The 20880-nt window shown below is 41.8% G+C and overlaps 1 protein-coding gene across 1 annotated transcript; it reads right to left on the bottom strand.

Moving 5' to 3' along the window:
• Positions 1 to 970: 970 nt before the first annotated feature.
• PDIA4 (protein disulfide isomerase family A member 4) lies at positions 971 to 17786 on the bottom strand. Its single transcript, XM_030444200.1, has 10 exons — positions 17557 to 17786; positions 12499 to 12670; positions 10750 to 10955; positions 10007 to 10145; positions 9300 to 9505; positions 8484 to 8642; positions 7257 to 7408; positions 6664 to 6820; positions 6339 to 6572; positions 971 to 5749 (listed from the first exon to the last, which is right to left on the bottom strand). The coding sequence occupies exons 1-10, from the start codon at positions 17666 to 17668 to the stop codon at positions 5334 to 5336; spliced, it is 1953 nt and encodes a 650-aa protein (XP_030300060.1). The 5' UTR covers positions 17669 to 17786; the 3' UTR covers positions 971 to 5333.
• Positions 17787 to 20880: the final 3094 nt, after the last annotated feature.

Here is a 20880-nt window from a genome sequence, read left to right as displayed (position 1 = left end):
ACACATGTGTAGGGTCTTTATAAGTTATCATAATTTCCTTTTTCCTTTCCAAGCAGTATGTTTGCCATCAGCAAGTTAGGTCTGGTATGTCAAACTGCAACATTTCATAGCCAAGAGGATGACTTATTCATAGTTCAACAGAATCCTCTCAGGCTGAGGTGTTTAAGTACTAGATGTCTGATGAAGGTTGACCATTCCTACAGTTCTCATCAAAACAGACTATACTGTTGGGAAAAAAAACACCCAAACACTGAACTACTCATACTGACGCCGCTGACCTGTAACTCGGATCAAAGAAATACTGATCCTTACAACCACTTCTGTGCTGCTGTGGAAAACAGCATTATTTGTGGGTATCATTAATACTTTTGGTACATCTTGGAAGTGAAAAGAATGAAAAAGAGCCCAGAGACCTTTTTTTATTTAAAATGTAGCTTTTCTATTTAAAGATTGTCTGGTTTGTCCAAATTTGAACATTGAAGGTGATCTCCCAGAAAAATAAAGAGGTAGGAAAGTAATGCCACTTGCATTTCAATGGACTGGTTAATACACCAATAAACACCTCTCTAGATTTCTATCTGCTGTAATTATGTGCTCTATTACTGCTCCCTTAGGTTTGTTAAAAGGCTCTTGAACAAAGCTCAATGCACCTGTCACTAGGCCCTCTGTGAAGTTCTGCTGATTGGGAAAAGCTACAGCTTAATCAAGCTAGAGGAGTTTTACTGACTATCGTTTAGCTGTTAGCCCATCTTCAGACAACGAAAGACCCAGACTGTACATTAAAATAAGTAAAATCTACTGTCTCAAGGGATTAGCAGTACTAACATATTAATTATGTCTCATGGGAAGTGAATTTTAATATGCCTTCCTTACTCAGAGCAGCCCCACTTTTGAGTCATATTCCATTTCTTTAATGCATTCTGTAGTTCAGAAATCAGTACGTAGCAGAGGTGTGTGTTCTGTTGAATCCTTTTTTTTTTTTTGGAACAGGTACATAGGTTAAATGCAAGTTACCAGGTTGAACATAGAAAGTAAACAGCTGAAAACTTGTGACCCAATATGTAAAGCAATCAAAATAAGTAAGCAAATGGTCTGGTCTAGCCTTGATGTGTTATGGAAATTTGGGTTATCGTTTGCTTTCCATTTGAACCTACCCTTCTGCTGTGTTTTTCTTTACTCTGATTCTATCATTCTAAGCAGCAATTTACCAGGCTGTGTTGCAGAGCTCCCCTACTGTAAAGGCAAAACATACTAAATTTCAAGAAAACTACTGTAACTTGGACAAAGCAAGTATGAGAGCATTAATCATGAGCAAGCTGACAAGCATCGGCTTTCATTATAAAGAAACAACTGGCAGTTCAAGACCCAGCATATGGAAATCCATCAGAGGATTTGGTTAATGATGGAGATAAGGGTTTTCTTTGCATGACTGGGTTAAATATAGCATAAAAGGGGATAAAGCTAATCAAGTCACACACAGCTTGGGATTTGAACAAAGAGTATTTCTTAAACTTCCACCTTTCTAGTGTAAGGATTCATGGTTAATTCACAGAGCAGATTTCTCCTTCACTTTAAAACAGAACCCTGTCCTTCCAGAACCAAGCAGTCTCACCCAGACTCTGCAAAGACATTTTGGATTTCACGGTGTGTACAGAGCTTGCCCAGACGTTTAGGAATTGTGCAAAAAACAATGCTGCTAAGGGTTAGATAACAACATAGTGGCTTCCTATAAAACGCTGTTCATGGCACAGAAACTCCAGCACAACAAACACTCATGTGACATCAGTCCATGGCCTCTGAGAACATTCACAGCCATGTCTAAAGGAAGCAGCTTCAGCACAGAGAAACCTCTGAAGAAGTTGAAAGAAAAAGAAGGTGCATTGTGAGTTTTGTGGGATTCTGGGCACAGAGGTATCAAGACAGGTAACACACGCCAGGAAAACATTTTCTCTGCCTGTGGCTGTGTGTCTTCATGGGTCCAGGCAGGACAAGGTTTGCAGTAGTTGGTAATCAAAAGCCCTCCCCTAACCATCGACTGCAACATGTCCATACTTCAAGCTGTGCAGCACTTCTAGCTGAGTCCCAGAAATGCCTGGCAAATAAGAAAAGATGCTCCAGCATTTCAGTGCCTTCGGTTAGGGTTGCTCACAGATCCCTGTTCTGCACTGAAAACTGGAGCACAGCAAACAGAAGCCAAACTGCTTAACAAATTCAAGACACTGTACTAGTTTCACTAGGTGGATTAAGTAGTTTGCACAGGGCTTGAAGTACCCCTTAACCTACATCAAGGACTCAGTACTTGGTCCTCTGATCCCTGTGAATTACCAATGCAGGCTGTGAACAAAAAACCTTCTGAACCATGGACAGCTTGTAGGGGTTTCCCTTGCCTGCCACAAAAGAAATTACACGCAAGTTTGATGACTTGACTTTGACCATGATACTTTCTGAAAAGCCTTGAGGGTATATCATATATTCTTACTTATGTTCCACTTTTAGAAGCCCATTTTCCTGAACACACAGCCTCATGTACAAGAGGACAGAGAAACCGTGTGTAGTCTTCAGCTCTGCAGTACCTTGCTTGCATGCCACTAGTCCAATCTTGGGTCATATCCAGGCATCACAATAATTTAACATTTTTGAAGTATAAAATTGTTTAAAGTGGAAACCAAATAATAACCTTGATTATAGAAAGACCTGGCCCTCTACTGTTAACAATCAATCTTCCATTATGAAAAAACTCAGTCCTCACTGGCTGTGCTAGAGTTGCCGCTTACCTTAGTCCTTGGTCCTGGAAGTGAAAGATACAGCCTTGAAGAAGTCCCAAGTCTGACTACTTAAAAATGTACTACGGTTTACAGAAATGTTTTTGTTTTCTAGAGAATGTGTGTGGGGGAGATATTTTCAACAGGCCAGGCTAGGTACTACTATTGCCACACAAATTAGTCCTGTGCTGAAGCATAAATTGCAGGCTTTCTTCCATCTGGAACTGTAACTAGAAATGACGCCATTTTCTCATGCAGCTGTAGGTAACAAAAAGTCAGGAAAGCTCCCTTGTTCTTCTGCAGTGCATGCCTTATTTTTTTTCCTCTGTAAGAAGTGAAAATCAAGGAAAATCAGGTAGCACTTGCAAGAAGGCAGGTGAGAAACTTACGCTCCATTTTGACACTGGCTTGGAAAGTATGGAGCTTCAGCCCAGACTACAGTCCCCACTAATAGGGGACTTCATACGCTCCCATCTACATGTTCCATATTTACCCATGTACTCCTGTTGGTTAGATGACATCTGTTTTGAAATAAATGCCTACAAACCTGCAGCTAATAAGCAAGAGCAATTTAGTTCCCTCCTTCCCTAGCGAGGCATTTGCTTAGGGATGTAACTATGTTTAAGAAGTGATTTAGAAAGTCAGTGCCTACTTGTTGGATTATTAAACTTGAGTTGATCTCAACATGCAGGCAGGACAGAGCTTACTACTTGTCTGATGGATACTTTCTAAAGCTGAAGAAAGTCACCTCTAATGTAAGCTTGTGTTCAGCTAAGTCTGATCTTGTCCCTGTGGCCTCCGTGCATTCATCACAGACCTTTTGAAGGCTCTACAGAAAAGCTGCAAACAGAAAAGAACAAGTGATGGAAAGATAACGCACTTGGTGTCTTGGAGGTGAAATACCGCCTAAGCTTAACACATACCTTTACACTTAAGGACAGAAGAGAAAAAGCTGTCACAAAAAGGAGACTGGCAGTCGCAGGGCCTGAAATGACTGATTTGCACTGCTTTAACACCAAGGGGCAACTGAGATCTGATCCTCTATAACTGCGTATCACTTCCCAGTTTTTGCTGCTAAGCAACAGGAGCTGAACTGCATTCAAGCACACCCCAGCACTGCATGGAGATTTGATACACTTCATCATCTGCTGGTAAGCTTTTTTCAGTAGCTTCAGGTAAATTGTTAATTAAGAGAAAGCCTTCATGCAAGACCTCTGTAAGAACAATTCAATAGGCACACTTTGTTATGTAGGCTGTTAACAGTCAGGAACAGTACTCCGGTCAAGGCACTAGGGAGGTACATCAGAAAGTGTAAGGATTATCCCCTTGAAGGCCCTTTCAGGTCCTTAGACTACACCTTAACAGCAACTTACTGGACATGGGTTTAACCTTTGCTAACCACAAGGCTATGTCCCCAAACAAAAAAAGACTGGGTCGTGGTTTTAGATTTGCACACCCTCCAAAGAACTGAAAAGGAGTAAAACTAAGAAACACTTGGAAGCACTACCTGTAGAATGAAATATGTATCAAAACTGCCTCAGTGATACTCAAGTCACACACATGGCAGCATCACAGCTCTGAGAAGAGGCAGACAGTGCTTCTGTAGCACATCAGCCTGCTAACCCAACGTGGCCCATAAATGTATGGACTAAACTGTATTAGGGCATTCAACATCAAAATCCACTCTCAAGTGCACATACTGCCAAGTGGAGCACAGAGTAAATGTGATCATCCTTTGTACCTGCAGAAACTGCCACAGAAATAAAGTCCATCAGAAGGTACTGATCTGCTTCACCAAAGAACAATCTACTAGCAAACACTTTCTGCAAAAGGAAACAATAACAGACCTGACACCAGAATCCAAGCATCACTACCCAACTAGATGCTTTCTGCTGCACTCCAATTACTCCAAAACATACATGGGAAGACTAAGATATAAATGAGTCCATATGGACTAGTAAGGAAACGTACATTAGAAAAACTTGCTATTTTAGCATCACTCTCTACAGAGAGGAAGAAAGCAAAAAAAGCCAGGTCTAGAAGCACATTTAGTAAGTCTTATCTCAATAGCACCAAATAATTCACTGATGCTTTAGAAAACTCCCGTTCTTACCCTCAGCAATTAATACAGTGAAATAGTCAAATCAATAGGTATACAGAAATAAAACAGGAGACTGGCTCAAAACACTGTTCCCCCCAATAACCATACAAACAAATAAGACAAAGAAACCTGTTTGGCAGAGAGATCTGGTTCCCTCTTTTTGGTAATACCTTTTACATTAAAAAACAGTTGCACTGGAGTAAAATGATCAAGCTCAGAATAGTCAAAAAAAATAAAGGATGTATTTTTCTCCAAAGACCAAAACCGTAACTAGTGTATGACTTTCATATCAGAGAAGTTCAGTGTCCAGAAAAACTTTTATGCCATATAAAAAAAAAAGATACTGCAATAGGAAACTTTACTTCTCAGGAATTTTGTTGCTCAAACTGCTTATTCTTCTCTCAAAGTTGTCAGTAACTTGCCCTTAACTACAATGTACAAGCACTTTTTCTTCACCACTCTCATATTATCTAAAGCTCTTGCTTTGTTCTAGAGAGTTTTGTTGCATGCTCCTCTATAAATTTGCTCAGATGCTCTAAATCTCTGTCACCGCCTTCAAATTTAATAGGGTTGTTCTTCTTCTCCCTTGGAGCAAAGTAGATAGTAGGGAATCCCTCCACTTTGTAGTGCTCATTTGTCACATCATTGGCAGTAGCATCCATCTTGGCGATGACAAGATTTTTCTCATTCTTGTATTTTTTTCCTAGCTCAGTATACACGGGTTCTAGTTTCTTGCAGTGTCCGCACCACGGGGCATAGAACTCTATGAGAACATCATTCTTTGGATCCATTACAATAGTATCAAAAGTTTTGCCCACTACCACTTTCACAGGCCCTTTATTACTTTTTGGCACTGGCTGGGACTTCACAATAGGCTTCAGTTTTCCTAGAAAGAAGCAAAATACACACCATTGTTAGAGTACAGTAAAAGCAATCCTTATGATGCCCCCAGGAATAAAGGGCAGAAGTACACCCTCCCACTAAGAAAAAAGCATTACACCAGTAAATGAAGAAACTCTGCAAGAACCTCTGCAAGAAACACAGGTAAGCTTGCTGATGATGTTTTAGCTTAGCAGTCTTACAAAATATGGGCAAAAATTTGTTTCACAATTTCCTAGAACCTTTCTATATCATCCTTTTACAACTGTCCATCCGTGTGTTAGACAGTCATTTATTACACTAGTTCCAAATATGAATGATTGGCTCACACTTCACAGCAACAAAAACATTTTAGGCTTGCCAAATATGCTCAGTGTGAGAATAGTTCAGGCAAAGTTCATGAACTGAGATTAAAACAATACAAGGCAAGAAAAAAGCTTTATGCATTTAAACAAGCACACAAGGCTGTGTGCTTTACTGCACACAGTACTTTACTGCAGTCACTGACTATATTACTGCAGTCACTGATTCAGGAAAAACTCTTGGAAGGGAAAACAAACCAAATGGCTTAGAGACCTCTATTTCAACAACTATACCTTTTTTAAATGCCAGCACAAATTGCCTGAGCACATCAGAGTCAAACTCTTCTGGCTCCATGGCATACTTCTTGCCACCTTCATCCAGAATGGCGACATTGACATCTTCTCCGCTCTCAAGTAGGCCCAAATCTTTTATTTCAGAAGAATAATCTTCCTCATCAGAAACAGCAAACACATATTCAGGAAAGTCTTTGGCCACCTCCAGGACTTTGCCTCTCCAGAACTGGGTAGCTGAAAAAAAGCAGAATGGAAGATTTGTAATTTCTAGTTATTTATTGCTTGCTCCCTTCAGAAATGGAGACGGCCATCTTAGCTAACTTACCAACACGATAGTCGAAACTGAAGTCTACAGAATAATACACAACCACTAGAGGACGCTTGGCATATCTTTTAGCTTCATTGGAAGGTTTGCGATGACCCACTAGAGGCAAAGCATGTTTTAGAACATGCTCTTTAATCTCTGATCCATCTGCAGAGTCCTGCTTCAGAAAATGGGGAAAAAGCTCAGAAACCTGATTTAAATGACAATTCTATTACAAGCTACTGAAAATTAACATGGATGCATACATGAATGAGGAAGAGGAGCATGTTATAAGAAATGCTGCTGCCATGTTATTAAAAGCCTTGAGTCCTAAAGATAATATCTTATTCTACCCTTAAACTGAATATTGTAATGATAAATATTTATAATGGTAAAACCCCAAAATATTGTAATGGTAAATTATTTTTTACATATATAACCTCTGGGTTTATTTTATAAAGCTTTCTTGAACCAACCAATGCAATTTCAGGGGACAAGCAGGTTGCCTCAAATACCTAGTGAATTCCAACAGCAAGATGACAACTGCAAATATATACCAAGAAAGAGAATCTTTAATATGTGCACAAATGTTCTAGCTTTGAACAGCTACTCACTTTAAGATCCAAAACATGCATCTTGGGCTCATGCTTTGACTGAAATTTTTCTGGCTGCATGAAAACCAGTTTTCCTGGAGATACTTTCAACAGTTTTGCAATCTCATTGCTGAAGGTGTGGTGGAACTTGTAATCCTCTCTTAAACCATTAGCTGAAAAATTAAGGTTAGGGAGAAAGAAAAGTCATCAGGAAGTGAACTGACAGCCTCTGGCTGAAATCTTGAGATGGCACTGGAAGGACACTCTCTTCCCATTCTCTGTGGAACACAGAGACACTCAGTCGTGGAGAACAGCTCATTCTCAGAGAGGTGAGAAGCTCTCATTCTCAGAGGTGAGAAGCTTGCAAAAATACATGCAATTCACATAGTGCTATTTGAATACTCTTCAACAACCCATCTACCTGGGGAGTTATTCTACAGATTCAAAAAGGCTGAACAGCTTCCAAAACACACACAGTGAAACAGACATTTGTTTATCACTCTTCTTGGCTTCTTCCCACATAACAAAAAGCTGAGCTGGAAAGGAACTCACAGCTTAATCTATTTGCTTTGGGGCAGCCTGGGATTCAATCTCTTGCCATGCTGCAGCAACCAAATCAGCTCCTAAACCAACTATAAATGATTGCAGCCCCAGGAACCAAGACAAGAATTGCCCATACTGTTCTTCAAGGTTCTAAAAGAAATCAAGAGTGGCTGTTAGAAGTCTGATCATGTGAAACACAGGGACCAAACACTTCAAGGGCTTAGCCTTTTCTGTGTGGTAGCAAATTATTGTTAATAGGACTGTCCTTGTGTCACATCAAAGTCATTTTTAAGAATTAACAATACCAAGAATATAGCTAAACTAATCCAGAGGTGTATTCTTTCTCCAGGCTCCATACAAGTTTGTCAGAGCCCAGCCTCTGGAACTGCCAGATATGGAACAACAGCAGATGGCAAAACTAGGAAGGGTTAAAGCCAGGAAGTTGGGATTTGCTCCTCAGCTAGAATTGTCTGTCCTCTCTAGATTGCATGTTTTTATGGACATAGTACCAAGAGGTGGTACCTCCTGTGACTGGCTCATACTTCAATTACAGCCTCAAAATGTAGTGTAAGCTTGTTCCATCTTCTTCCTCTCATTCCTCTCTACCTTCTCCCACTGAACCAAGAGCAGAAATAAAGAATCTCTTTGTGCCTACAGTCCTAAACAGAATCTCAACAAAACACTAATATTTAAAATGTTCTTTACCTGCTTCCTGATAGAGCTGGTAGGCTTTGTCATTCTCTCCACTAAAGACACCAATGATGATGACATCATCCCCATCCCTCAGAAACTCCTGTACCTGCTTGGTTGCTTGAATCTGTTTGGATGGAGGACCAGCCTGTTCAGTCATGTATTCAACAATACCTGTGAGACAAGCATATACCCAAAAAGGGGCTTAGAACATTTATTGAACTGAAAGGTTCAGGCATTCCCTGTATGACCTTGTTTAATACCACATTTCTCATGGATACATTTCCTTCTGTGCATCCCTCCCTAAGTAACTAAGAGATTAAATCAGCAAGACCTCAGTTCAAGTTTTTAAAACTGCAGCTCTGGATATTCTCTTTCAGGTTGGTTTCAGAAGAGGTGATCAAGCACAAGTTCTATGAATACCCACTGATCTTTCAAGTAAACCTTGAACATTCTAGACCCTTCACCATCTCCTGACTGCTATGAGCCAAACTATATGGATAGTCTTAAGTCTTCCTCAATATTGAGCACTTTGCTGGCCCTTATGCTACATATCAGTGAAATGAAAGGTTACCCATTTACTTGTATTGCCACTGCTTCACCATGAGTATTTAACTTACTTTATATTAAAAGGAGCTTATAGTACCACCATAAGACATCAATGCCTAGAGAAAAGATTTATACTGCTGTCCAAAGTAGGTATGAGAGCAGTTTTTCATCTTTCCCTAAATACCACTGCTGTGATGTTAACAAGAGTGCAAGTTCTATAAACATATCAAAACATTTCTGGTCAAGCCCTCAGAAAATAAGAAAAAGCAGAAGTTGCAGTACCATATTTTTCCCGGGGACCACTGTAGTCATAAGGTTTGCCCTTGCGGAAAATTTTCAGAGTTGGGTAGCCAGTAACATCAAACTTCTTGGCAAGCTCAGTTTCAGCAGTGGCATCGACTTTAGCCAGAGGAATAGGAGGCGTGCGTTTGCTGAGCTCTTGGGCAGCCTTCTCATATTCTGGAGCAAGTCTTTTGCAGTGTCCACACCTAATAAAGGAGGGAGAAGGGCAGTTCTTACAATCTGTGAGTCCTGCTAGGTACCTTCTACCTCTGAATTGGAAGGGTTATATCCTCCAGAATGGAGAAAGTAGAAATGGGATTATTCAAGCTACAGAAGACACTAAAGTCTAGTAAGACTTGTCTCTCCAAGCAGAAGCCCCACATTACTATAGGTAGCTTAATTTTTAGAGGTTTAATTTTTAAACTCTGTTTGGTTTTCAGTATCTCGCAATGTGTTTCCAAAATACTAAATGAGAATCTTCAGTGAAGTTTTGCAGACCACCCCTTGTTGAGCAATATATACTGTCAAGTCTTCAAGTGACTTGTCATGTGAACCTAGGTCTAGATTAGAACTAAGGTACACCAGAGCTACACATACCTGCACAAGGCAAGCTTTTTTAAAAGAAGCATAGCAACTGAAAACAGGTTCACCAAGTGTGTTTATGTGAGCTGTCCCAGGAAAGTACAGGTGACTGCCTTCTTGCTTACCATGGTGCATAGAACTCCACCAGGATTATGTCAGCATTATTCACGATGTCATCAAAATTATCCTGGGTCAATACCAGGGTAGCTTCTGGTGGAGGGGTCCAATTGGGATCAGAAACCTCCTTGACTTTGGCCACAATTGCTGAAATAAAGTTCAAAAGCCCAATTAGCAATTGGGAATGCAAGAGTGAGTATCAAGAATTTACAATCAGAGTGACGAGCATGGTCTTACACCAAAGCTTACATGTCAAGATTAAAAAAGAACACTTTCTTAATCAAACTCTTTTATGCTTTATTTCATTGTTGATATTGCCAAGAAGGCCTTCTCTTCACCCACAGAGCATTCTACATATGCTGAACACAGATCTGTACTGTGCAGCACCACAGCACATCGATTCCATGTCAAAACAGTTAGAAAATGTAGTTTTTCCTCTCTGACTGAAGATGGCCACATTCATTAAGCAAGAAACAAGTAGTCTTATATAAAGTCCATATATGGACCAGGTGTTTCTTAGGCAAGCATGTGGCTACTTCTGAAAACCTTTCATAAGTAACAGCACTACCCACTTCCTCCAACATTGTCCTCTAAAACAGACAGTTGAGAAGGCATGCAAAATTTCAGCCTTTGCAATATCATTCTGCTTAAGATAAATGAAGATTACATTCCTTCAGAATAGTCACATTATGAAGCAAGACCATACAATTATTTGCTTTCTTACAAAGAATTGCAAAGGACTGGTGCTTACCATCTTCTGTCCGAGAACCATCGTAGTCAACAGGTTGGCCTTTTTTCAAGATTTTGATGGTTGGGTAGCCACTGACATCAAAACGACTTGCTAGCGAAGTTGATGCAGTAGCATCTACTTTGGCAACTGGAATAGGAGGGTCATTTTCCTTCAGAGTTTTGGCTATCTTTTCATATTCAGGAGCAAATTGCTTGCAGTGCCCACACCTGTGAGACAAAGACACAAATAGATATATAAATGTACAAAAGACCCACAGGAATATTACACAATAATTACTCAGCATTTCCAGGATGCCTTCTGACAGATGTTCAGGACATCAAGCTAAGCGAGGTAGAGAGTAACTGTAGCTACTATGCTGTTCGTCCAAACCCTTTTTTTTCTTCCATTCAAAATGCAACACATTTCCATATATGCTTTACAAAAGCCATTGTAAGAAAACAATAATTAACAATTCCTTTTAGAACAAAATTGCAAACTTTCTACTGTGCTTCTCCTTCCTCCCTGGCCCCCCAATATGGAAGTCTCATTCAGACTTCAGCTTCTCCCTAATACGAGTTCATATTTTCTGTCCAGGATCTTAAACTGAACTAAAGGGAAAAATAAACAACTTGTTAAGCTGGCCTAATGAAATCTTGCACCCCCCACAATATCTCAGCACCTGCTCTCTCTCTAGCCACACTAGAACTCTTTGGGGAGAACAGAAGCTCCTGCTGCAAAAGCTGGCCTGACAGAGGATACCAGCATAAGAAAAGATGAACATAGCTTAACAAGCTGAAGGTGAAAGGAAGAAAATTTTACCTAGAGCCAAGCAGGAATGGGATTCTCTGCAATGAGAGTGGCAACAGTTAAAATGCAACTCTATGTCATGCAAGATCATATTCTTCCCTCTATTTGAAGAATAGAAAAGGACAAGCTAGTAAGTCTACTTTGTATCACTAAGCCACAAAAGGAGTGCTGGCTTGCAACACTAAGTTAGCAGCTTGACAGCCAATATATTCTATTCTTTCCTCGCTAGCCACCTCCATTATTTTTGTTCATAAGAATGCAAGAAAAGGTAAATTCCAGTCTAAATTCTTCGTCTCAGCTGTATGCAGGTGAATCCACCATAGCTCCTCTGAGCATACTAGTGTTACTCTTAACATCTTGGTATGCCAGCAGAATTACTGTAACTTCATAGAGATATGAGGGCTATGTAAACTGGTAATACGAATTAGCTTGTCCTTACTCACACCACACCTTTTTGGCAAGGCGAGAGACTTGAACCTGAGAAGGAAAGCCTTCTAGCAATTCCCCTGCTAGGGAAGTCTCCTCCATTCCTCCAGCTAGATCAGAAAACTCACAGTTATCAGTGGGCCAGCACAAGGGCATGATGACAGGTGGCAAGACAACACTGCATAACTTTTCTGGAATTCACTGGGGCTGTCTCTGTTCCCTGAACAGGCACAGAGCAAGGACGGAACCAGGGTTGTGGTTCCCTTGGTATGTGATCCCTCAACACAACCCACATCTGTAAATGAAGATATTTGTCGTTTGGTACAGGGGCAGAGAAAAAGGTACCTTAACACCACCAGAACAGTCTCCTGCCTCAGACTATGGCAGAACCCAGTGCTTTTCAGGTAGGCAAGCTACTCCTATGTTACCTTTGAAACTGCAACTCAAATTCACTTTTTAGCAGTGTGTTCTGTCAGGGAAGCCCCCGACAGCCACCCCATTCTGAATCTAAGGAGATTCCACAGGCTGTGAACCCACCATGGTGCATAGAACTCCAGCAGAACAGTGTCCTTGTCTGCAGTAAAGGTGTCAAAGTTTGCATCGTTCAAGATTAATACACCATTTTCTTCTTTAACTTCAGAATCATCATCATCATCATCTTCACTGCCAGCATCATCATCATCATCATCATCTTCTTTTGTAACTGATTCTGGAGAAGGAAAAGTATAACTGCAATACAGATTCTCTTGTGGCAAGTTTAATATTAAAATAACATTACCAAGTTGAAGATGGGTTAAATATATTCTGTGGTTAAAAAAAAGTATCAACACAAGTTAATTCCTGCTCCATATACAGTAACAGCTCCCTCAGTTGGCAAAGTGCTTGAAGCAGTCCCATTTAATTTCTGTCCACAGTATGCCAGTAACTATATCCGTATTTCAGTTAAGAGTCAAAGTCCATTTCACTCTTCAGGGCCAACTAGAAAAATAGATGCAACAAGAATTAATACATACAGACTTCTGTGACAATGGCTACCAAGGTCTGTTGCACGCATCTTCTTGAAATGTGGGAAGTGAGGCACCCAGACATGTTTTGTTGGGCAAGAAGAACACACAGATGGTACCTGAATTCAGTCAGAAGCCCTCCATCATGCAGCAAAACAGCTGTCCTTACCCAAAAAGCAGATGCTATCTGTCCCCAGGGCTTGTACAGTTACTCACACCTGTAACAGCACAACTGCTATGCTCTGCCAGTCTGAGTGAAGCTCTAATAAATGACAGCCTTGCTCGAAACTCAAATGCTATCCTTTCACTATTAGCAAGGTTATTTAGAGGAAGCACTTGAAAATGATGATTCTGTTCCTGACTGTTCAAGCCTACCCCTACTACCTCAATATCTGGCTTTCAGTTACAGAGATGGCTTCAGATTTGTAATTCATTAAAGAGGCTTTCCACCCATAGGAGAATCACTCTGCTCTGCATTAGCAAGAGTGAGAGTAAAATAGTAAAAATCAAGTAAGTGACAGTCACACTCCTAAGCACCTTGATCACCTCCTGGAGGAAAGGCACTCTTCTAAAAGAAATGGAGTAAAAAAATCTTTCACAGAAATTTTGGGGAGGCAGACCAAAACTTCTGGTCCAGAACAGGACTTTCAAGGAAAAAGCAGATTTGCTAAATTACCTAAGCAAAGTTAACACATAAAATCTGAAACCAGGACATTTCAGCTGGTTCAATCTTTATTCAGTCTTGGAATTTGAGATGGTTTCTTTAATATTTGATCTTTCACATGTATCATTTGAGGATAGTAGGCCTTCCTGAATTACTGTCACAGAACAAGTGACAATACCTCAAGCCAAACTAAACCTGTACAACACTGAAGCCAAGGCCCTTTCAACCACTGGGAGTTCCAGAATTAACACCCAAGCAAACAAAACCCAAACAAACATACAAAAAACACCACAAAAGAAAGTACTAAGGTTTCTTGTTCAAAATTATTCTGTGCTTTAATTGGCTCTTCACTAAGTTTACATGAGTTACTGCAGTAAAACAGGACAGTAAAACAGTAAAATCATGTATGTCCAAGTTACTTAGGACAAGACTTCTGAATATTGCCTGATTTCCCTGGAATTTGAGTATTAAGAATGATAAATATGCAGTATACAGGTATGGAGAAGTGATAAAACCAAACCCCACTATTCTCTGTACAAAAGCAGACCACAGGGACAAGCTCACCATGGATAAAATTATGTCATTAAATTGCAGCAGTAATTTCTCTGTTGGAAGAAGGCTTTGAAAAAATATTTGCCAGTAGGTAACAGGATGTGTCCCTGGAGAGAAGAAGTTAATTTTAATTAGAACCCAGCTTTACACACTGCCAAAATATTAAAGCTTTAGATGAGAGGAGAGATCACAGAAGAGCTCATTTATCACACAACAGGAATCACTTAGGATTAAGTTTCCTTAACAACTACTACTGTTTAGTATGATCTGCAACGCAACTAAAAGTTCTACTTGCAAGTGGACTATGCCTCCTGTGTTGCCATCTCTGAGCACTTCCAGTGAAGTGACTGAACGGTCAAACACCCTTAAAGTGAATCTACAGTGTCATGCACCCACAGGACTGTGCTGGTGATAAAATCTAGTTTTCAGGGGGCTCAGAAATCAAAACTTCTGCTTACAAGTGTGCCCAGCAGTTTTAAGGGCTATATTTCATTGTGCCTGAATTCCCAGTGAGTTGTGCAATGTTCATTGCTTTTCCAAGCAAATCACTGCAGACTTGGATTTCATGACACAAAGGAATTTAAACAAAACTATGCAGCCAATTCTGCTCACACATCTCTGAAACTAACCATCAGGCTGCCACTGTCATTCCTGCTCACTATGCTAATCACTTGTCCCCCAAGAAGTGAGAAAGACCACTGCAGCAACCGTGGCACAAGCTCATGATTTAGAAAGCTGAGAATGAAATAACACCTATGAAAACATCCTGCACAAATGGAAAATGTTAAAACACTAGACCTAACATCCATCACTGAAATTGTTCTCTGTCTTTCATAGGTGTCTGTATAGCCTGCCAGCATAAAACTTTCTTGACAGTGATTCGATGTCACAGGCATTATGCACATCCACTTCTCAGAGATAATTCCAGATTTTCCAATCTGGTTAGCAGAGAGCAAACTCACTTTGTACTCTTCAGTTTCACCAATGCCTACCTCTAATGTCCCCTTTAGTAAAGAGACTTCTAAGACCTGCTTCAAGGACCTGATTAAGTACTATTTTCATCAAAAGCAAGAAACTTTCCTCTGCTTTAATAACTCAAAATTTGAAGGTAACAACTAGAGAGTCTAACTGTGACCCCTAAAATGGCAGAAGTAGGTAATAAATATTTGCATAAGACAGCCAACAAAAATAAAATAGCTGCACCTCAACTTTGTTTTCTTAAAGCTACTTGCAAAGCATGTGAACAAGCCAACAAACGATGTCTGTGGGTAAAACCTGTCCTCCAGTAAGAGAAGCACCGTCCCTTTTACTCCAACAAAGCCCTTCCACAAATTTCAACACATTATCACAGAAGTAAAAAAAAAACCTATGAAGATGACACTCAAAATTTTAAGACCCTTGGCATATGATGCTGGCTGGTAGGCCTTCTTCAAGTTGGTAGCTACTCTAACCAGAATCAATTCTTCCAGTAATGTCATTGAACTTTCAGCTTTTATTATTAGTCTGGCCTAGTAGCTTTTCTTAAGTAGGGTGAGTCCTGCATGAAAAAGCCTCATCCAGATTATCAATGACTTCTGGATTCTTCCTGAAAGTTTCATTTTGAGGAGTGCACTGTAATGTCTTTCTGAACTGGATAAGGTCACTTTTCAGAAACACCAAAGTCAAGCCTTGTAATCTGTTCTCAGGGCATTCAGTAGCTTTTTTAATGACTGCAGTCTTCCCCAGGATTTCTGTAGTGGATCCTCTACACAATCCCTCCTTTTCCTTCATCAGGATTCAGAGAGTGTAACCATCCTGACCTAGGCTAACCTAGCTGAGAGCATGTTCACCTCACTGCCCTAGTCAAGCTTCACTTCTAAAACCACACAGTGTAACAAGCCTGGTTCCATCTGAAAGTTTAATCTCCTGAATAATCAATTTTCATAAGGTTACCTCCTTGTTGCAAAGTCTTACCTGTTAACTTCAGACAGGTCTGCATTTCAAAGGTAAAAATGGAAATCCCTCACTATGTCAATTTTTAAAGCAAATGTTTGGTAAAGCCTAGCTAATGATTTATTTACAATTTTGAGATATACAACAGAAATAAGAAAATTACTCAAGGTGTGCTATGGATTAGTGTTTCCCTTGCACAGAAAGGAGAATGTATGTTCATCATTGTGCATTTTTGATCTTGAGAACTTCTATAGTAAGAACAGCTTACAAGGGAATCATTGCTGAGAGCCCATGAGAACCTGAAATATTGCTGTCAGCCACAGGACAGAGGCTTTAGTGTGACATCACAGGTGTTATTTCATCATTTGTAGGTAGCAGAGGAAACTAGTACTGGGCTTTGCCATATGCTAAAAGCAGATATCCAAGTATTCTAGCCTAAAGAAGAGAAGCAGACATAGTACATGTATTTCAGCCTAGAATTAAAAAAAAAAAAAAAAAAAATCACCAAAAAATTCTGTATCTCCTTCTGTAGATACCATACATAAAAGAACAAAAATGTCCTGATCCTTATCCTGCAGATCATACAGAGCGTCAAACAGATCAGGTACCGGGCATAAATGCATTTCTTAAAGGTTCACTGGCTGTTCACTGTGCAAGAATTTGCAGGACATAAGTTCATAAACTAATCCATAATCCGGTCTCCCTGAATGCCCTCTGGTACTTAACATTCAGCAGTGTTAATGTAGAAAATACTGAAGATGTAGGATTTCTCAAAACCGTGTGAAAAATGTTTAAATGAAACTAAAAAAGAAACATCTTTAAATGCCCGCCTCCTACGTACAGGCGCTAAAGTTGGGGAGCCCGAGCAGCTTTGTTTCAGCTAATTTTGAAAAGGAGAACACATGCATCAGGGAATTTCAAAGAGGATGGGACGAAACAAGCAACACACCGCCTTCCTTCCAGGAAATAAAAAAACAATCGGTCTGAAGCACACTGAATGCAGAGATCCCCCTGAGTTAAGGGGGGAGGCAAAGAGCGCTCCGCCAACTAACAAAATGGCGATTTACCGATAAATTAAAAGGCAGTACTGGTCAGCATGGCTAATTAGTAGTTATTAATTCCCTACTTCGGAGGGGCAGGGCTGCTGCACATCGGAGAAACGAAAAGCACTGCGACAAGCAGGCCCTACGAAACATCAGCGCCTTGGCGGAGGGGTACCGGCACCGTGCTGCCACCCGACCCGCTCAGGCCTGCCCAGAGCCGCCGGTCGCAGCCAGCCATCCCAGCCTCTGCAGCGCCTCACGGAGCCCGGGCTCCCAGCAGGGCCTAAGAGCCGAAGTCACACCCGCGTCTCTCGGGGAGAGCCACGCAGCCGCCGGTATCACCGCCGCAAGCTCGTCCCCCACCTTACCCGCACTCAACCTACACCGTGTCTACACTCACCTCCGTGCTCGTTGTCGTCCTCCTCGGCTGCCGCACCCCGCGCCGGGACGGCGATCTGGGCCAGAACCAGCAGCAGTAGCAGCAACACCACCCGCACCCCACTCGGCCTCATCCCGCCGTAACCCCTTCCCTTCCTTCCTTTCCTTTCCCTTCCCTTCCTTCCTTTCCCTTCCCTTCCTTTCCCTTTCTTTCGCTCCGGCCCGGCCCGGCTCGGCGCGCCCCTCGCGGAGCGCAGTGCCTCCTGATTGGCTGACGCGCCCTACGACGCGCGTGGCCCGGCCGCCAATCGCCTCGCGCCCCCCTCCTCCGAGGCTGCTGCGGCCGCGCGAGGGCGGCTGTTCCGTCACTGGGGGGCTCGAGCCCTCGAGCGTTCCCGCCGCCGCCCCCCGGCTCCTCGGCAGCGGCCGCCGCGCGCGAAACGAGCGCGAGCCGACGGAACACGGGGAAGAGCGCGCGCCGCCGCGCGTAAAGTTACCCCGCGTGCTCTGAGGTGCCTCTCCCCCATTGGCTGCGCGGCGCCCGCCAACCGCCGGCTGCCACGCGGCCCAAAGCGCAGCCGCCCTGGGACAGGGAGAGGTGGAGGTGGAGGGGCGGGAAGCAAGAGCGAGAAGCCACATCGCCCTTCGGGATTGGCGGGATGCCGCCGGGAGGCGGGCGGGAGGCGGGGCTGGGCTGGGCTGGGCTGGGGGCGCCGGTGCTGCTGGCGCCGGTGCCAGCAACTCGGGGCAGATTGTGAGGAAGGCCGAGTTGGGTTGCTGCTAGAGGAGGTCCCAAAGTTGTATTCACTGATGTTGGAACCTAGTGCCGCTTACCCGAAGTGTTTGATAGGGCTAGGGGGGCAGGGTGTCCCATAGGGCTAATGGGTGTCTGGCGTAGCAGTTCCACCTGTCATGTTGTAATTAGTGACTGTAAGCAAAAGTGTTACAGGCCTTGGGCAGAGTAAGGGTGCATGTTATAAATTACGTCCCATAAAATTTGAGCAGGACATGCCAATTAAAAAACAATTAGAATTTATTAGCAGGCGACAACAAGCAAAAACAGTGCTGGGTGCTTGGGAGTCTGCTCCGACAAGACAGCAAAACTTCCTTAAAGTTTCTTCGGTATTTATAGTCCTTTATGGCCATGTGAGCCCGATGTTGCTGGGAAAGCTCGGAATCTGTCTACAGTACTAATTCTTCTTGAGCAGACACAGCAGACAATACTAATTCTTCTTATGCAGACACATCTTAGAACCATAGAATTGGCTGGGTTGGAAGGGACCTCAGAGATCATCAAGTCCAACCCTTGAACCACCGCTGCAGTTACCAGACCATGGCACTGAGTGCCACATCCAGTCTCTTTTTAAATATCTCCAGGGATGGAGAATCCACTACTTCCCTGGGCAGCCCATTCCAATGTCTGATCACCCTCTCGGTAAAGAAATTCTTTCTAATCTCCAACCTAAGCCTCCCCTGGCACAACTTGAGACTGTGCCCTCTTGTCTTGCTGAGAGTTGCCTGGGAAAAGAGACCAACACCCACCCCCCACCCCCACCCCCCCGCCCCCGGCTCCAACCTCCTTTCAGGGAGTTGTAGAGAGTGATCTTGTGTTTGGTTAACCCTTTTCTACACTAATTCTTCTTATGCAGACACATCCTGTGTTTTGATTAACCCCTTTCTACAAAGGTTTTCTATAAGAAAGTTTAAACATGATTACACAGCATTTTGTCACAATACGCTTTTTCTCTCTAAAGTCCATTCTGCAGTTAACATCCTTATCTTCTTTCACTACTTCTATCTTGCCTTTATAAGTAAATACACTAAAATTTTTCTACTTAGGTTAAATGAGCAAACGTTATATGTAAGTTATTACGATTTGTCACAGTCACACAATGTTTTTGGCACATAACTTTGCGTTTAATACTTCTATTTTATAAACAAAGTTACATAGGTTAAATGAACAAATATAACTTTATATGTAAATTATTACAGTCCATACTGTTGCTGGAGAGTTTTTGGAAGGAAACGGGCATATGAGCAATCCTGACTATTTAGCTTTAACCAGAGTGAGGTAAGGGCCTGGAGGCCCAGCTGCAAGGTTACTGAAAGATCAGCTATGTGCAAAAGATACGGGAGTTGGCAGTAGAAAAGAAGAATAACAGGCTGGGAAAGCATTGCATAGACAACACATAAAGAGTTGTATTTAACCCATTAGATAGTGCACTGCGGCATATGAAGAATGTGTTGTACCAATCAGCAAAATGCTTGTATTATGTTATCAGCCTGACTGTGTATAAAAGGGCTATTGCTACTCTCAATAAACAGTAATACTTGGATTATATTAATCTGCGTGTTGTCCACTGTTCTTTCGCATACTGTCACCTGTCTGAAGGTCTTAGGCTTAACTTTGTATTTCCAAAAAGCTGTGGTGAAACTGGACTTACTAACCTAGGTTGTAACAGAGCAGTGGTTCAGTGAGTAATATGATAATAGCACATAATCAGATTGGACATGGGAAAAAATCAGAGTAGGAAAGGGATTTTTTATTAGAATCTATTCACTGTTTTGTTATCACAACTCTTGATTTGAATACCGTGGTGGTGTGTGAAATATTTAGTGCCTTTATCATCAGTGTTTATAGAAGAAATAGTGGCTATTGTAATCCATTTTATACTGATTTAGGATGGAGATTATCCAGTCACCTGTCGAGGTAGAAGACTTCTGTGAGGCCCAGTACTTCATAATTAACATTGTCCAGGCCATTGGAAAACAGATTAAAAAATCTTGCCAAAAAAATAGTCAAGTAAGATGAGAAAGTGGTGTAAGTATTAATTTCATCTGTTAGAATGTGAAATACAGTATTAAATAGTTTTCCTTTTGTAATGGGTTGCAATTATTGTGTTTTATGCCTAGAGATGTTAACCAGATTGAAAAGTTAGATTAATAGATTTGCTAGGCAGTCAAAGGTGTCAAACACCAAAATCCATCTAGATAGTGAAAAGGAAGTGCAAATAGCACAAACACAGGAATTTAAAAATTTGTTTCTTTGAAGTGCAGGAAGAAAGCCTTCAAGACAGTGTCCCTGTAATCCCTCTTCAGTCAAGGACAGCCTGGTCATCTGACTGAGATATTTTATAAGTTGTGGGTTAATTGTGTGGGCATGGGTCATCTACCGCCATCACCTGCGACTTCTTGAACGCTTCCATCAGTGCTGCCTCTGTACAGTCCTAACAATGGACTAACAATGGACTGACTACATGACCAATGTCACTGTCCCTAAACAGCCAGTATGGAGGCCATGATGCTGAGGACACAGCTGCACTGGGCAGGGCACATCTCCAGGAGG

This window comes from Calypte anna, chromosome 2 (genome assembly GCF_003957555.1).
Source record: "Calypte anna isolate BGI_N300 chromosome 2, bCalAnn1_v1.p, whole genome shotgun sequence".
Classification (NCBI taxonomy): Eukaryota; Metazoa; Chordata; class Aves; order Apodiformes; family Trochilidae; genus Calypte; species Calypte anna.
The sequence above is the reverse complement of the archived record's forward strand: the minus strand, read 5'-3'. Positions and strand labels throughout refer to the sequence as shown.